Source organism: Ovis canadensis, chromosome 2 (genome assembly GCF_042477335.2).
Source record: "Ovis canadensis isolate MfBH-ARS-UI-01 breed Bighorn chromosome 2, ARS-UI_OviCan_v2, whole genome shotgun sequence".
Classification (NCBI taxonomy): domain Eukaryota; kingdom Metazoa; phylum Chordata; class Mammalia; order Artiodactyla; family Bovidae; genus Ovis; species Ovis canadensis.
This window is the reverse complement of record NC_091246.1, coordinates 190,610,588-190,630,053: the sequence shown is the minus strand read 5'-3', so window position 1 is coordinate 190,630,053 and position 19,466 is coordinate 190,610,588. Positions and strand designations below refer to the sequence as shown.

General features: G+C 37.3%; 1 protein-coding gene across 6 annotated transcripts in view; it reads right to left on the bottom strand.

The window, feature by feature from the left end:
- PTPN4 (protein tyrosine phosphatase non-receptor type 4) overlaps positions 1-19,466 on the bottom strand; it is a 193,551-nt gene that overhangs the window by 13,317 nt on the left and 160,768 nt on the right. For all 6 annotated transcript variants that reach the window (XM_069577813.1, XM_069577812.1, XM_069577817.1 and 3 more), the window contains 6 exons: positions 13,854-14,010; positions 9,657-9,823; positions 8,705-8,795; positions 8,560-8,621; positions 6,261-6,407; positions 3,318-3,446 (listed from right to left, as the gene is read on the bottom strand). In XM_069577813.1, the coding sequence (XP_069433914.1) occupies positions 3,318-3,446; positions 6,261-6,407; positions 8,560-8,621; positions 8,705-8,795; positions 9,657-9,823; positions 13,854-14,010 (753 nt within the window). The remainder of the gene's footprint in view (positions 1-3,317; positions 3,447-6,260; positions 6,408-8,559; positions 8,622-8,704; positions 8,796-9,656; positions 9,824-13,853; positions 14,011-19,466) is intronic.

The window sequence follows — 19,466 nt, the reverse complement described above, 5'->3', positions numbered from 1 at the left end:
TCAATCTTTCTCAGCATCAGGGTTTTTTCCAATGAGTTGGCTCTTCGTATCAGGTGACCAAAGTATTGGAGCTTCAGCTTCAGCATCAGTGCTTCCAATGAATATTCAGGATTGATTTCCTTTAGGATTGACTGGTTGGATCTCCTTGCAGTCCAAGGGACTCTCAAGAGTCTTCTCCAACACCACAGTTCAAAAGCATCAAGTCTTTGGCCCTCAGTGTTCTTTATGGTCCAACTCTCACATCCATACAGAACTACTGAAAAAATAATAACTTTGACTATATAGACCTTTGTCAGCTAAGTTATGTCTCAGCTTTTTAATACACTGTTTAGGTTTGTCATAGCTTTTCTTCCAAAGAGTAAGCATCTTTTAATTTTCTGGCTGCAGTCACCATTTGCAGTGATTTTGGAGCCCTCCAAAATAAAGTCTGCCACTGTTTCCACTGTTTTCCCATCTATCTGCCATGAAGTGATGGGACCAGATGCCATGATCTTAGTTTTTTGAATGTTGAGTTTTAAGTCAGCTTTTTTACTCTCCTCTCTCACCTTCATCAAGAGGCTCTTTAGTTCCTCTTCACTTTCTGCCATAAGGGTGGTGTCATCTGTGTCATCTGCATATCTGAGGTTATTGATTTCTCCTGGCAATCTTGATTTCAGCTTGTGCTTCACTTAGCCCAGCATTTCACATGATGTATTCTGCATATAAGTTAAATAAGCAGGGAAACAATACATAGCCTTGACATACTCCTTTTCCAATTTTGAACCAGTCTGTTGTTCCATATTCAGTCCTAACTGTTGCTTCTTGACTTGCATACAGGTTTCTCAGGAGGCAGGTAAGGTGGTCTGGTATTCCCATTTCTTGAAGAACTTTCCACAGTTTGTTGTGATCCACATAGTCAAAGGTTTTAGGACAGTCAATGAAGCAGAAGCAGATGTTCTTTTGGAATTCTGTTGCTTTTTATATGATCCAACAGATGTTGGCAATTTGATTTCTGGTTCCTCCGCCTTTTCTAAATCCAACTTGAACACCTGGAAGTTCTCAGTTCACATACTGTTGAAGCTAGCTTGGAGAATTTTGAGCATTACTTTGCTAACATGTGAAATGAGTGCAATCGTGTGGCAGTCTGAACCTTCTTTGGCATTGCCCTTCTTTGGAACTGGGATGAAAACTGATCTTTTCCAGTCCTGTAGCCACTGCCGACTTTTCCAAATTTGCTGGCATATTGAGTGCAGCACTTTAACAGCATTAGCTTTTAGGATTTGAAATAGCTCAGCTGGAATTCCATCACCACCATTAGCTCTGTTCATAGTGATGCTTCCTAATGCCCACTTGAGTTCACATGCCAAGATGTCTGGCTCTAGGTGACTGATCACACCATCGTGGTTACCTGGGTCATTAAGATATTTTTTGTATAGTTCTTCTGTGTATTCTTGTCACCTCTTCTTATCCTCTGCTTCTGTTAGGACCATACCGTTTCTGTCCTTTATTGTGCCCATCTTTGTATGAAATGTTCCCTTTGTATCTATAATTTTCTTAAAGAGATCTCTACTCTTTCCCATTCTATTGTTTTCCTCTATTTCTAGGCATTGTTCACTTAGGAAGACTTTCTTATCTCTCCTTAATATTCTTTGGAACTCTGCATTCAGATGAATATATCTTTCCTTTTCCCCTTTGCCTTTCACGTCTCTTCTTTTCTCAGCTATTTGTAAGGCCTCGTCAGACAACCACTTTGCCTTTTTGCATTTCTTCTTATTGGGGATGGTTTTGATCACCACCTCCTGTACAATGTGACAAACCTCAGTCCATAGTTCTTCAGGAACTCTGTAAGATCTGAATCTATTTGAGTTCTATTTGAATCCCTTGAATCTATTTGTCACTTCCACTGTATAATCATAAGGGATTTGATTTAGGTCATACTTGAATGGTCCAGTCATTTCCCTACTTTCTTCAATTTAAGTCTGAAATTTGCAATAAGGTGTTCATCATCTGAGCCACAGTCAGCTCCCGGTCTTGTTTTTGCTGACTGTATATAGCTTCTCCATCTTCAGTTGCAAAGAATACAATCAATCTGATTCTGGTATTGACCATCTGGTGATGTCCACATGTAGAGCCATCTCTTGTGTTGTTGGAAGAGGGTGTTTGCTACGACCAGTGCATTCTCTTGGCAAAACTCTGTTAGCCTTTGCCCTGATTCATTTTGTACTCCAATGCCAAACTTGCCTGTTACTCAAGGTATCTCTTGACTTCCTACTTTTGCAGTCCAATCCCCTATGATGAAAAGACATCTTTTTTTTGGTGTTAGTTCTACAAGGTCTTGTAGGTCTTCATAGAACCATTTTACCTCAGCTTCCTCGGCATTACTGGTTGGGGCACAGACTTGGACTACTGTGATGGTTTGCCAAAATGAATGGTTTGCCCTGGAAATGAACAGAGATCATTCTGTCGCTTTTGAGACTGCACCCAAGTACTGCATTTTGGACTCTTGTTGACTATGAGAGCGACTCCATTTCTTCTAAAGGATTCTTCCCCACGGTAGCAGATATAATGGTAATCTGAATTTAATTCATCCATTCTGGTCCATTTTAGTTCACTGATTCCTAAGATGTCGATGTTTACTCTTGCCATCTCTAGTTTGACCACTTTGTCCACTTTTAATTTACCTTGATTCATGGACCTAACATTCCAGGTCTCTACGCAATCTTATTCTTTATAGCATCAGACTTTACCTTCAACACCAGATGCATCCACAACTGGGTGTTTTTATAACTTTGGCTCAGCCTCTTCATTCCTTCTGGAGCTATTTCTCTGCTCTTCTCTAGTAGCATATTGGGCACCTACCGACTTGGCGAGTTCATCTTTCATTATCATACCATTTTGCCTTTTCATACTGTTCATGGAGTCCTCAAGGCAAGAACGCTCATTAAAAAGGAGGAATAATCTAATAGCTGTTTGATGTTATTTCCATTTCCATCTCCATTTCCATTGGAGATGTACTCCAATACCTTACTGATATTACTTGGAAGAAGAGATGTATAATCAACACCCTGGTATGATTTTTATGAACAGGGAAAATACTAATAGTAATACGTATTATTTACTCAATTATTTTTTCACGGATTATTCATACTTAGCTACAGAAATTGAAAATATTATACTAAAAGAACATATAAGATTCCAGTGTATCCTAATGAAGCAAATAGTTCAATAATTTTTTGTATTTCCTAATAACTAGGACTCAAGATTAAAAACATTTTCATCTTTCAAAACCTTTACCTTGAACATAACAGCTCTAACCAGTAGGCACCCCGTTCCCCTACCTCCTGGTTGAACAGTGTCATCTTCCTGAAGACATATGCAGTGTTCCCCTCTTCTGAGTGGCAGGTGACTTGGTAGCAGCCGTAGGATGAACTTCCTGTGGGATCCGGCCAATACTGGTGACACTTAACCTGGTATCAATAAATTTTAGAAAGAGACATAATTTAGGTTCTCCGATTTTTTTAATATTTTAATTTTTAAGAACTTTCAAGCTTAAAGAAATGTGACTAAATAATTAATGAATTCTCATATACTCTTCAATTGCACTCATCTCACATGCTAGTAAAGTAATGCTCAAAATTCTCCAAGCCAGGTTTCAACAATACGTGAACCACGAACTTCCAGATGTTCAAACTGGTTTTAGAAAAGACAGGGAAACCAGAGATCAAATTGTCAATATTCGCTGGATCATCCAAAAAGCAAGGGAGTTCCAGAAAAACATCTATTTCTGCTTTATTGACTATGCCAAACCCTTTGACTATGTGGATCACAATAAACTGTGGAAAATTCTGAAAAAGATGGGAATACCATACCACCTGACCTGCCTCTTGAGAAATCTGTATGCAGGTCAGGAAGTAACAGCTGGAACTAGACATAGAACAACAGACTGGTTTCAAATAGGAAAAGGAATATGTCAAGGCTGTATACTGTCACCCTGCTTATTTAACTGATATGCAGAGTACATCATGAGAAATTCTGGGCTGGAAGAAGCACAAGCTGGAATCAAGATTGCTGGGAGAAATATCAATAACCTCAGATTTGCAGATGGCACCATCCTTATGGCAGAAACTGAAAAAGAACTAAAGAGCCTCTTGATGAAAGTGAAAGACAGTGAAGAAGTTGGTTTAAAGCTCAACATTCAGAAAACTAAGATCACGGCATCCGGTCCCATCACTTCATGGCAAATAGATGGGGAAACAGTGGTAACAGTGGCAGACTTTATTTCTGGGGGCTCCAGAATCACTGCAGATGGTGACTGCAGCCATGAAATTAAAAGACACTTACTCCTTGAGAGAAAAGTTATGACCAACCTAGAGAGCATATTAAAAAGCAGAGATATTACTTTGCCAACAAAGGTCCATCTAGTCAAGGCTATGGTTTTTCTAGTAGTCATGTATGGATGTGAGAGTTGGACGATATAGAAAGCTGAGCACTGAATAATGATGCTTTTGAACTGTGGTGTTGGAGAAGACTCTTGAGAGTCCCTTGGACTGCAAGGAGATCCAACCAGTCAATCCTAAAGGAAATCAGTCCTGAATATTCATTGGAAGGACTGATGTTGAAGCTGAAACTCCAATACTTTGTCCACCTAGTGCGAAGAGCTTACTCATATGAAAAGACCCTGATGCTGGGAAAGATTGAAGGTGGGAGGAGAAAGGAACGACAGAGGATGAGATGGTTGGATGGCATCACTGACTCAATGGACATGAGTTTGAGTAATCTCCGCAAGTTGGGAGAGGCCTGGCCTGCTGCAGTCTATGGGGTCACAAAGAGTCGGACATGTCTGAGCGACTGAAGTGAACTGAACTTATACCCTTCACAAAGATCTGCCAATGAGCAACATTTTTTTGGTCATTTCTTCTCTTTGTAATGAGAGTCTGTTTGGATATATTTTGAAACTTCAAATGTCTTATTTACAAGAAGCTTCCAACCTGAAGTAATTATTACTATGAGGGTGGCAAAATGGTATACTAATCGTTATATTTCTTAGATTTAATAGTAAGAAAGACTCTTCAACTAAAATGGGAAATGCAATCCATTTACTTTCGTAAATTAGGATTAAAAAAATAAGATTTAATGACATACAATTCTGTTACATTCTATTCAGCCATTTAAAACACACTACTCTATCATTTTTAGAATATCCACAGAGCTGTGTAACCCTCACCACAATCACTTTTAGAACACATTCATCACTCCCAGAGGAAGGCCCACATCCGTTAGTAAAGACCACGCAACTCCTCTAATCCACCTGTCTCCTTCCATCCCAGACCTGGGCAGCCAGTGCTCTACTTTTTGTCCCCTGTGGCCTACTTTGGACATCACATATAATTGAACCATAAAATATGTTGTGTTTGGTGACTGGCTTTGTTTACTTAGAATAATGTTTTCTAGGTTTATCCATGTTGCAACATGTATCATTTTTTCATACCTTCTTATTGCTAAATAATATTCAACCGTATGACTATACCATATTTTATCAAGTTTTACATTTTGCTTCTTTCTACCTATGGGCTACTAAGAATAATGCTGCTGTGAACATCTGTCCACCAGTTTTTGTGTGGATATGTATTTAATTCTCTTTGGTATTTCTATGAGTGAAATTGCTGAGCTGCAGTCACACTGTGTTTAGCCTCTTGATGAAATGAAGGGTGTCTTCAAGGGTAAATAGTTACACCATTTACCAAATCCATCAGTAAGACAGCAAGTTCCACTGTCTCCACATCATTACCAACACTGATTATTTTCTGTCATATTTACTTTAGCTATCCAACTAGCTATGAAGTAGTATCTCATTGTAGCTTTCACTTGCATTTCCTTGGCGACTAATGATGCTGAGTATCTTTTCATGATCTTACTGGTCATTTGAATGTCTTCTTTGGAGAATCATCTATTTAGATCCTTTGGCCATTTTTAAATGGGATATTGTTATTTCATGGCTAAGTTATATGAATTCTTCATACATTATAAATACAAATCACTTATTCAAATATATATTAGTCCATTTAAATAATAATAATAATGGCAAACATCACATTTCTTTTAACATAGTATGTGTTAGTTGCAGTTTTAAGCATTTAACCATGATGATTTTAATCATGACACCATAAGAAAGGAAGTTTAAAGATTACAAAAGAGATTAAATCAATATGAATATTTTAACTACAGATGTAACATAATTTGAAAAATGTCTGAGCAATGTGTAAGATTCAAGTATGACTTACTCTGCCACGTTCAACCTGTGTGGTCAACATCACAACCATGGAGGAGCCTTGTTCCCAAGTCATCTGCCAAAAATCTGTACAAGTGTGTGGTAATGGCCCTTGACAAGCAATGTACTGATTTATAATTCTAGAGGAAGGAATTTCCATCTAAAAAGAAAAAGACACAAAACCAAAATCGCTCTGCATTATTACTTTTTCTTAGGATCAAATATAGAAAAATCATCTACTAAATGATAACTAAATGCAATTAATCTCAATAAATTGCAGAGTCAGTAAAACAAATATCAACTATTTTATGTGAAGAAGTTTCTTGGCAATGTGCAGTAGCTATATATACTTTTCTTTCAATTAGTGGAAACAAAAATTTAAATATTTTCCAAAGTACTCTTATGAAATTAAAAGCATCTATATAGAGAATCCTGTTTCACAGGCAGGGACTTGGTATAGAAATAAAAAATATTTCTCTCTATATAGGAAACAAACTACTATATATAAAAATAAACAAACTACTATATATAAAAATAAACAACAAGGTTCTACTATAAAGCACAGGGAATATATTCGGTATCTTTTAAGTTAAAATGGAAAAGAAAAAAACTGTCTCTAAACAGTTTATTAGTAAATTTTGTGAGGAGCAAAAATTCTGCCATTTGCTTTAGTTTAGATTTTTCATATTACATATATGTTTATATATTATGTAATATGCATATAATTATATATAATATATATATAACATGAAAAGATTGCAAGTATTTTAAATTCATTATTTCCAGAAGTTAAGACTGTAACTATTTGGGGAAGATAAACTATCATCCTATTACATTTTAAACACTGAATTCAAAAGGTGTGTGTGTTTATTTCTGGGCTTCCCTGGTGGCTCAGCTGGTAAAGAATCTGCCTCCAATGTGGGAAACCTGGGTTTGATCTCTGGGTTGGGAACATCCCTGGAAAAGGGAATGGCTATCCACTCCAGTCTTCTGGCCTGGAAAGTTTCATGGACTGTATATAATCCATGGGATCGCAAAGAGTCAGACATGACTGAGCAACTTTGACTTTTACCTCACTCACCATACTATTGTAACACTTTGAACAATAATAACAACAAGCACTTAAATTATTCACATAAAGGAAAGTACAAATCAAACTGTAAGAAATTACCATTTTTTACCTATTAGATTGAAATATCAGAAAATTTGATAATACCATATACACATATGTAGCTTTTATCAGAAACCACGGGTTCATATACGCATTGGAATTCAGAATTTAGGGGATTTTTGAAAGGTTCTTCAGTGCACACACCATGTAATGTAATAAGTAATGTTCCTTGCAGGCTATAGGTCATTACTCTGTAATCAGTCATTATCAAAAAGTCTACAAATAATGCTAGAGAGGGTGTTGAGAAAAGGGAACCCTCTTGCACGGTTAGTGGGAATGTAAATTGATACAGCCACAATGGAAGATGGCATGGAGATTCCTTAAAATTCTAGGAATAAAACCACCATGTGACCCAGCAATCCCACTCCTAGGCATACACCCTGAGGAAACCAAAACTGGAAAAAGACACATGTACCCCAATATTCACTGCAGCACTATTTACAATATCTAGAACATGGAGGCAACCTATATGTCCATCGACAGATGAATGGACCATATACAAATGGTACGTATATACAATGGAATATTACTCAGCCATAAAAAGGAACACATTCAAGTCAGTTCTAATGAGGTAGATGAACCTACAGTCTATTATACAGCATGAAATTAAGTCAGAGACAGAAACATAAACATCGTATACTAACACATATATATGAAATCTAGAAAGATGGTACCGATGAATTTATTTCTGAAGAAACAGATATAGAGAACAGATTTATGGACACAGGGAGTGGGGTAGAAGGTGAGATGTATGGAGAGAGAAACATGGAAACTTACACTGCCATATGTAAAATAGATAGCCAATGGGAACTTGCTGTATGACTCATGGAACTCAAACAGGGGCTCTGTATCAACCTAGAGGGGTGGGATGGGGAGAGAGATGGGAGGGAGGTTCAAGAGGGAGGGGACATATGTATAATACTTACAGCTGATTCATGTTGAGGTCTGACAGAAAACAACAAAATTCTGTAACGCAATTATCCTTCAATTAAGAAATAAATGAACTTTTAAAAAAAAGTTCTCATCAGAGGTACAAAGTAAAGTTGATCCTCATTAATCATGGATTCTAGAATAAACCTCAAAGTTTAGATCAGCCCCTCTTATTCCAAATGACTAAGGTATAATTAAAAAAAAAACTTACATTTATATAATTTGCATTGATATAGTCTTCATTACCCTTTAAAATGACCCGTGTAGCATCATCTGAAAAAATTTAAAAGAAAGAATATTTTAATAAAGTTGTATTAAGAAGATAACAGATACTTACAAAGAGAATAGATACTTACAAGGCGAAATATCTCTGTATCTATTTTTGGAAATATTCTGAGGTAATTTGGCACAACACATTGTCATTCCAGGCTTTTTCCGATATAGTTGCTAAAAAAAGAAAGTACAAGACAAGTTCAGAAAGCCATTTAGAGTTTTTACTTTTTTAGACTTGATTCTACGCTATCAAGAAATGGGTTTTTACCTTGGAATACCTCCTCTATACAATGATGTATCTTAGGTTAGTAAAATATTGAACCAGGTTTGCAAAGCTGAATTCTGCAAAATTTCTAATATGATTTATAAACATTTTGAAAAATGGTAAAACATGTAAAAAACAATTTTGCTTACAGAAAGAGTACCTGAAGTTTTAAATAGCAAATCTATAGGAAATATTTATTTCATTTATTTTATATTTGAAGGTACTCCTTTATTTCTTTTTTAACATATATCCACTCTTTGTTAGATTTTTCTTCCCATTTAGGCAGCGTTCATTTAGAGGTGTTTAAAAGGAAAACTGATGTGCCCTAAATATTTTATAATCATTATCTATAACATATACTCCAGAGCAACAGATATTAATGACGGCTAACTACACTGAAAAAAATTAGAGAAGGATTAAATATGACAAGGCACAAAAACTATTCTTTAATTCAGGATTTTTAAGTCTATAATAGTCTATCTTCATCTGCAACCTTTCATAAAAACAGCTACTTATAGAAAAAAATGTTTGATGACATAGACCTATTAAATCTCCCTATCTCCCTCTTTTAAACTGATACCTATTAGTGAAACCACAGCTAGAATTTGGGGAGTAACTTTTAAAGCTTTACATTTTACAGCTCTTTTTGCCAATATTTCTCAATAATATTTTATTAATACATTATAACTGATACTAGATTAGGCAGTTAAGAAGTCATGAAATTAACAAGAAAATATGGGCAAACACCTTTTCTATATCATGTTACTTACATCAAACTGTGTCAGTACTGTTCCAGTGATAAGGCCCTCAGCCAGCTGGATCATTGACTCTCGCAGGGAGTGGTCATCCTGATGGATGCTGTCGAGAGGGGCTTTCTCAGGAATGTACTGGAAGTCTGGCTCATTTTCTAGCTTTTCTTCCACTACATCATACACAGCTACAAAAACAAAACCAATATGGAAACCTTAATGAACTGGCAAAAGGAATTTACCAGATATTATTTAATTTTGTGTCAGAAAAAAATATTCACTTATTTGTCACTCATCAGATCTGAGTCTAGGGTCACTGCTTATGGGCCAAGAGTGTTGTGGAGTTGAAGAAGTACCTCTGGGGATAAGAAGGGTTCTTGGCCATTATTGCTGAAAATGTCTGCAACTTGCAGAGACAGTAAGAAAAAGAGGAATGTCAAGAAGATCTGCTCTGAACATACCTGTCCTTAATCTGTGGAATCTTGGGCAACAGCAGCAATAGAGGCCTATCCACCACACATGTAGACAGGAAGAGTTACACATGAACTGAAGAGAATGCTAAACTAGATATGTTCTATTGTTATTTCTCGACATATTTATCAAACAACTTAGAGGACTAGATTTTTTTTTTAATATATTTCTTTATTTGGCTGCACAAATTTTAGTTGAGGCACTTGGGATCTAGTTCCCGGACCAGGAATGGAAACCAGGCCCTCTTCTACCTTGGGAGTGTGGAGTTCTAACCACTGGACCACTGGGAAGTTCCAGGAAACCAAATTTCAAAGGAGAATTCTAGGCCAGAATTCATAGTCATGGGAGTGAGGGGAACCAAACTCTAAGCTGTAATCCTTAGCCCAATCTCAGCCTGCCCTCCTCTTCTTTCCACCCTCAGCTCCACTCTGTAATTCGGGGGCCTATAAACATACCATGGACAACATCTCAGTCCACACAGAAGCTCAGTCTACACCCCTGTGGAAACTGCTTCTTATGATACCTTATTGGCCTATATCCTGTCATCAACCCTTGGGAGAACAGACCTGGGAAGACTGGCCACAAAAACCCAGGAAGCAGGCTCAGAGCTATTCGGTCAGAGAACTGAAGAGTTGAAAAAAGTGGTCTAGAAAGGAAGAAGAGGTCATAGGTGCTGGCTTGCATGCACCCTTGGTCCTGCAGAATCCTGACCCCCATGGGGACGGCAGAGCTCAAGAAGAGCAGAACCTTCTAAAGGACAGAGTCAAACTCCTGCCTTTAAGAGGCTTTGTTCCTGCTCAGATATAAATGCATTATTGAGAAGAACAGATTTCTGAAATGAAGAATGCAAAGACAAAAAGATATAAATGCATTTTGTCTAAGAAGAAATAAGATTTAAAGGAGAGAAGACCAGGAAAAACAAGCTCTTATTCTCTGATATTGTAACCTAATTAACTGATGACAGCTGTGCTGGGTCTTCGCTGATGCGTGTGGGCTCTCTCTGGTTGTGGTGCAGATTCTCACTGCAGCGGCTTCTCCTGTTGCAGAGCACGAGTTCTAAGCTCTCAGGCTCTAGAGTGCAGGCTCCGCGGCTGTGGCACATGGGCTTAGTTGCTCTGCAGCATGTGGAATCTTTCGGACCAGGGATTCAACCCATGGCCCCCGCACTGGCAGGCAGATTCTTAACCACTAGACCACCAGGGAAGTCCTTTTCTGATATTTTTGACAAACGTAATTTAAAATTTTGATTATACATATTTTTTTTTTAATGGACATGACACCTGCACTGAAAGTGAATCCTGGTCCAGATTTTATTGATAAGACAGTATTAGAAAGATATTTGCCAAAAGAAGTAGGTACCAGGTGGGTTCCTCTCCTAGTTTAAAGTATAAATGGGGTAAATCGAAATTGCAAAATGACCATGCCTTTTCCATTATATAGACTTTTGTTCATATTCTCTCTCTATACTAGTCATGAATTTGCAAGCAGGTAATGAATGTCTTGGTGAATAAACGTCTTCAACTATAAAACGATGCTAATTCACTTGTCTCACTGGATGGCTGTAAACATTACATGAGAAGGTACGAAAGAGCCAGGTCTATGGAAAGCATTTTAAAATTATTAGCTAATATGATTATTAAGTTCTCCAGGATCTGTTATCAAGAGAAAACTGAAAAAACATCAAATTCAGAGACAACTCTTAGTATGAAAATTAAGTTGTTTTATGTGACAGAAAATGCCTGAAAATGAACCACCTAAATATCAGATCTAAATAAATGAGTTCCTTTAAAAGTCAAAAATGGAATGGTCTGTTGAAGTCTTCTAAATTTTCCTAGAAAGCTAATTTTTTTTTAACTAATTGAAGGTTTATGGCAATTCTGTGTTGAGCAAGCCTATTGGTATCATTTTTCAAGCAGCATTTGTTACTTTGTGTCTCTCATATTTTTGTAATTCTCCCAATAAATTTCAAACTTTTTGTTTTTATTATATTTGTTATAGTGCTCTATGATCCGGAGAAGGCAATGGCACCCCACTCCAGTACTCCTGCCTGGGAAATCCCATAGGCGGAGGAGCCTGGTAGTCTGCAGTCCATGGGGTCGCGAAGAGTCGGGCACGACTGAGCGACTTCACTTTCACTTTTCACTTTCATGCATTGGAGAAGGAAATGGCAACCCACTCCAGTGTTCTTGCCTGGAGAATCCCAGGGACGGGGGAGCCTGGTGGGCTACTGTCTATGGGGTCGCACAGAGTCGGACATGACTGAAGTGACTTAGCAGCAGCAGCAGCTCTATGATCAAAGATCTTTGATTTAGTATTTAAAAAGATTATGATTCCCTGAAGGTTCAGATGATGACAGCAATTTTTAGCAATATTTTTAAATTAAGGTATGTACCTTACATACTTAACAGACTACAGTATAAACAAAACTTTTGTATGTATTGAGAAATAAAAAAATATGTGACTTGCTTTACTGTAATATTTTATTTATTTACTGTGATATTTATTGTGATGGTCTGGAACTGAAACTGCAATATCTCCAAGGTCTGCCTATAGAGAAGATAAAATGAAAATGTCCGTACCCAAGAGGCAAAATTAGGTGTGTAGGGGAGTAGATATTTCTAATTACATTTTGCTCCTTATGGTATGTAGTCAGCAACTAACAATGTGACATTAACCAATAATTACTCTTCTGACTAAAACTATGATTAACAATAAACTGTTCAGAACAAAACTAGAAGAATATGTCCAACACTAGACAGTATAGGCACTTAAGAATTTTTTCTCAGAGGAGAATGATTAATGTTGAGGAAACTTGAAACTATGCCATTATGAACACAGGTTGAAGGACCTGGGATTGTATAACTGGAAAAAAAAAAAAGGACAGCTTCTAGTAAAACTCACTGCAAAACACTGATGAGGGATTGAACTTATTCTGTATTACATTTATTCTGCATAGCACAGAGAGACAGAACTAGAAATGCTGGGATTGAACGAAGATGGACTTTTAGGTCAATTAATAGTTTCACACTGTCCACAGGGGGAATGAACTGCTTCAGGAGTCACTGAGCACTCCACGTAGCAGGATATTCTTGAGGTTGTCATGGAAACTAAACTCTAGCTTGTTGGTTTTCTACAGGTGGAACAGCAAGTGTATCTGAGTATCTAGGACTCCTTGAGCACCTTGGGGGTGAGAGGCAACTGCAGTCATGGTGGTCTGGAGAGAACTTCCTGAGGCTGTCATCTCAGCAGAGACCTGAACGATGTGAAGGTATACATTGTACAAACATCAAGAGGAGTGCTTTAAGCAGAAGGACCATCAAGAAGGCCAGCACAGACAAGAAGAGAGTGAGGAAGGCAGACGGGCAGGCAAGGTGGCTGAGAATTTGCATTTGACTCTACATGTGAACACTTCTCTGGTGGCTCAGTGGTAAAAAAAAAATCCACCTACCAATTCAGGAAACATGGGTTTGATCCCTGGGCTGGGAAGATCCCCTGGAGAAGGAAATGGCAAACCACTCCAATATTCTTGCCTAGAAAATCCCATGAACGAAGGAGCCTGGTGGGCTACAGTCCATGGGGTCGCAAAAGAATTGGACATGACTTAGCGACTAAACAACCACCACTATGAATGGAAGCCACAGGTCAGTCTGATGTGACCAAGTTCTAAGAAGTCCACTCTAGCTGCTGTGTCTAGTAATAAACATGAGGGAATTATTAAAAACATGCAGTAAATCACGGAGTACTCACCATTAGGTCGAACTAGAAGGACTAACTCCCCAGAATGTCTCTCACAGCTCGCTTTGATCAGCAGGACCACCTGGTCGTGGGTGTGCTCTGCAATGTCCCGACCGTTGATCAGTACCACTTGGTCCCCTTCATTCAATCGAGGGACACACAGGTCAGCCTATCAAGGGATGCAAAGAAGGTTTCAAATTCACATGTAGCTTTCTGGAAGTAAGGGATGCAAAGGTTTCAAATTCACATGTAGCTTTCTGGAAGCAGTTCATTCCCCCTGTGGACACTGTGAAACTATTAATTTACTTTTATAGACTGCAGAGCAGAAATAAAATTACATACAGAAATCATCTATCCATTCACTCATCTATTAAAAAAACAGAAATAGAAAACTCACTTTCAGACCTCCCTGGTGGTCCAGTGGTGAAGAATTCATCTGCCAATGCAGGGGACACAGGTTCAGTCCCTGGTCCAGGAAGATGGGGCAGCTAAGCCTGTGCACCACAACTACTGAGGCTGTGCTCCAGAGCCTGTGCTCCGCAACCAGAGAAGCCACCAAAATGAGAAGCCCATGTACAACTAGAGTAGCCCCTGCTTGCAGCAACTAGAGAAAGCCTGCATGCAGCAATGAAAACTCAGCGCAAACAAAAAGAATTAAAAACAAAACTCACTTTCCTATAAAGACATTCTTTTTTCCCTTCTTCATTAATAATTTTTCCCCTGATGCCCTAGTACAATTCCAGACATACAAGTAAGACTAATGCTCTCAAGTGCATAGATCAAGGTAGCTCTCACTTTGCACTGTCCAGATAGATACTAATTTCAGTTGCACAGCTGAGTTAAATAACACCAGTCTGCTAACATCATGCGAATTTCAGTTACTGCATAAATTACAAGTAACTGCATAAAGTTCAAAATTCGCTGTTAGCCTGACAGTCCAAAAATCACTATATAAATCATAAATATGCAGCATGATCAATGACCAATCACATCCCTTCTTTCCAAGTGTATTGGTGGCTTGTTGTTATGCATCAGTTACTGTTCATGTGGAGATAGCAAAGCAGGTACTTGTGTGGTCTCCTTGTCTCCCAAAGATAAACCCACTTTGGGTAAGGAGCAACTGGCCAAAAAGTTACAAGAGCAGCAAAGAAACAAAAAGGGGCAGTGCTGAAGGTAAAATTCAAAGTGAATATAAATCGAGTTATAGAAGAAGTAATTGACTATGTAACTATCAACATTTCTATTGTTTGAGACCCTAGATATGCAGGGAAAGGAATTTAGAGAAGATCAACTTATTAGCACAAATGATGAAAGTGGCTGTGACAAGAAGGATGAAGGTGTCCAAGGAAGTGATGCTGGCAAGAAACTTCTTGGGACTTCCCTGGCGGTCCAGTGGTTAGGACTCCACACATCCAGTGCAGGGGATATAGGTTCTATCCCTGGTCAGGGAAATACCACCCCGCATGCCACAGTGTGGCAAAAAAAAATTAAAAATTGAGAAGAAATAAAAATGGACACATCTTCAAAAAACAAAAACTCAATACAGGAACTCCTGGAAGGTATTTCATATCACTGAAAGTGTAAAGGACAAGTGGAAGTGGGATTCAGACTTAGAAAGAATTATCACTATTTATTGAGATAAATAAGGAAAAACGCACAGCCTGTAATATAAGTTATATGACAAGAAAAAGAAAAGCACTGTTCACAAATTACCTTTGGTAAGTTTTCACAAAGAAATAAAAGACTTTGATTCTCAATGTTTCTGACGTTCTGAATTACAGGATAATTAATCAGTATTATTTTATTATTTCTTCATTTCCCAATACATTTAAAAGAGAAAGCATCAGAAATTTTAATGTTTTGACAAAAAATTTAAAAGTCATGGAAAAAAACACAATTTTCCCCATTGACTCGGTATGGATTCAGGCCACATGGTTATCTTTATAGCTCTGCACTACTGTGTGAAAACAAACAAGTAAATAAGGTAAAAGAAATCAACAGAAATATGGACAGCCTGTTCCAGGAATACAGTAATGAGAACACAACAGAATTAAGTTTGCAGGATGATGGGGCTGGGCCTTACAGAAAGGGCTGTGGCAAAGGCTTGAAAGATGGAAGCAGGACTAAACTCACTCTACAACACAAGGTCAACACAATCCAACAAGGTACTGTCACTAGTAGAAAGAGCACTGATCCAGCAGTCAGGTTCTTCCACTGCTGCTTATGAAATGTGTGATTTTAGACACCTGAAATTCTGAAAATGGAACAGGTATCTATTTTAATTATGCATAGTTATAAAATTTTAAAAATGAGATATTTCAATGAAAAGAATTAAAGCCTGGGAAAATTCAAAATCAAGGTTCAGACCATTCCCTTGAGGTGCTCTTTCTCTACTTTTCTGCATGTTATAGCACACTACTAGTTACCTGTTATAACTGAAGGGAACCCTCTTACACTTAATCTTCTTCTGCTCTTTGTCAGATAATTTCTTACTTGCATTTCATTCTGATTTGGAGTCTACATCATGAATTTTGCTGGGACAACAGCTATTGGCTTGAATATGATCAGACAGGAAGAAATATACGACTTTGGAAATTGCTGTTGTTCAGTCACAAAGTCATGTTTGACTCTGCAAACCCATGGACTGCAGCACGCCAGGCTTGGAAATAACTTGAAAATTACTCTGTCCATTTCAAAAGGTGTCCAATAGAGAAAATGACATTAAAATATTTTAAACACTGCCCTTTTCTACCAATCACCTAAAATGAGGCTTCTAAACACTGTAATGGTCTCTAAGTTAATAATATTTCATTTATTATTTATTTATTTAATTGATTCTAAAGTCAGCCACTATTTACACTGTTCTGGTAGAAAGGAAAAATTACCAATATAGTAATCTGTATAGCCTAAAAAGAATATATAGAATCATAAAGTTCTGTTTGGAAATTAACCTGTCTATAGAGTGCTCCCTGAATATCCTTGACTGAATTGCAAACTATCCACTTTCACTGCTCAGAAAAAATCAATATTCATTTTATGACTTTACCTGGCATACAAATAAAAAAAGATTTCTTTCCTAATTTTAAGGGCAAAACATGCTCACCATCACGATTCAGACAATTAAAAAAAGGAAGCAAGAGATAAATATCAGTAATTCCACCACCATGGTGAAATACTGCTAACAATTTCAGCATGTTTCCAGATTTTTAAAATATAACTCACAATTTAAAAAACTGGATTAAACACATATGAAATTATAATATGTATTTTCATTGAGTATAACTGATTTCCAATATTGTGTTAGTCTCAGATGTACAGGAAAGTGATTCAGTTATACATATTAATATAGGCATGTCTTTCAGTTCTTTTCCATTACAGGTTATTACAAGTCATTGAATATAGTTCCCTGTGCAATAAGGTAAATCCTTGCTACTTATCTATTTATACACAGTGGTGGGGATCTGTTAATCCTGTACTCTTAACTTATCCCTGTTAGCCTCTTCCCTCTTTGGTAACCATAAGTTTGCTTTTTATGTCTCTGAGTCTATCTTTGTTTTATAAATAAACTTATTTATATTATCTTTAGGTTCTAAATATAAATAATACCATATAATATTTGTTTTCTTTCTGTCTGACTGACTTCACTCAGTTTGATAATCTCTAGGTACATTCACATTGCTGCAAATAGCATTATTTCACTTTTTTATAGCTGAGTAGTATTCCACTGTAAAATGTTTTTCAAAATACTATCTTACGAAAACCTTTCCATACTTACATAAAACTACATCATCTATTATTTCAATAGCTGCAAACCAAAGCATAATTTATTTAGTCAGCTGTAATGATGTACATTTTGATTTTCCCTCCGATTTTAATTTTCACAAACAATACTACAATGAACATTGTTGTATATCCTATGTTCTGTTTCATAAGAGGTAATTCCTAAAAGTAGAATTGTCAGGTCAAAAGACATATATTTGACTTTTAGTTAAAACTTTTGTATTGGGGAAAGCTATACATTGCATAGTTTAAAAAGCTGACTTGGTCTGTAAGATTATGACAACAAGAAACCATTTCCTATAGTCTTCCCTATGCTCCCCTCACCAACACCCACCCCCACCGCCACCCAGTTTGAGGCAACTTATTTCAACATTTTAGCTACAGCTTTTGTATTTACCTTAGTATCACTATGTAACTTTCTAATTTCATTGTTTAGTTTTTATTTTAGACATTATCTTTCTACTTGATAAATGAGAATACAGCCCCCCTCTCACCTCCTCATCTTGCACTACCCCCGTCCCCCAACACATATTTTCCAATACATACTGAACAAATAATTTTGGACTACTTCCCTTATCTTTCACATGTGTAGTAAGTTTATTTTATACATCACGTCCCTGTCTTGTCACTTCTGATCACAAGGGATTTGTTTAAAAGAGGACATTTGATCCGAGATGAATCTATGAGGTTTTACTTTCTCTGAATCTGTAATTTAGAGTGAGGAGTCTAATGATTCTGGGGTGCTGAGCTGGTTACATAAAACACAAACCCAGAAGCTGCTGGTAGGCACATCCCTTCAAAAGAACTGTGGGACATAATGGTGACAGCTACACAATTTCTATTTAGTTGAAATTTTGGAGTCACCATCATATCTAAACAAAGAGTGTGTCTGTGGTGCTAATGTTACAGGAACTTGGCTTGAAGCTGCTACTAAGTACACTTTTCATTTAGAATGTATTTTATTGTAGCTTGAGAGATTAAGCTGATTCTAGTACAAACCAGTTTACACTGAGAAAGAAAAATTCACAAAAAAAGAAATGGACATGAAAAGTAGTTCTGATGATTTGTAAAATTCTTTCTAGAAGTCTGACTACATTCCTGTCCTGGGGTTTTGTGATACACCTCTAAAGCTGTACGAAAAATTTTGTATTTATAATTAAGCCAGGGGTATGCAGTGACAGACTTTATTTTCTTGGGCTCCAAAATTACTGCAGCCATAAAATTAAAAGACACCTGCTCCTTGGAAGGAAAGCTATGACAAACCCTAGATTCAAAAGCGGAGACATCAATTTGCTGATAAAGGTCCACATAGTCAAAGCTATGGTTTTTTTCAGTAGTCATGTATGGATATGAGAGTTGAATCATAAAGAAGGCTGCTACAGAATTTCTATTCAGTAGGGATTTTGGAGTCACCAAAGAATTGATACTTTCAAATTATGGTGCTGGAGATGACTTTTGAGAGTCCCTTGAACTGTAAGGCGATCAAACCAGTCAATCCTAAAGGAAATCAACAATGAATATTCATTGAACGGACTGATGCTGAAGCTCCAATACTTTGGCCACCTGATGCAAAGAGGCGACTCACTGGAAAGGGCTCTGATGCTGGGAACAATTTAAGAGGAGAAGGGGGCGACAGAGGATGAGATGGTTAGACAGTATCATCGACTCAATGGACATGAATTTGAGCACACTCTAGGACACAGTGAAGGACAGGGAGTGCTGGAGTCCATAGGCTCACAGTGTGCTGTAGGCCACGGGGTCACAAAGACTCAGACACAACTTAACAACTGAAAACAACAAAAATTTCACAAGTACCCTATTATTTGCAATCAACAAGTTCTTAAA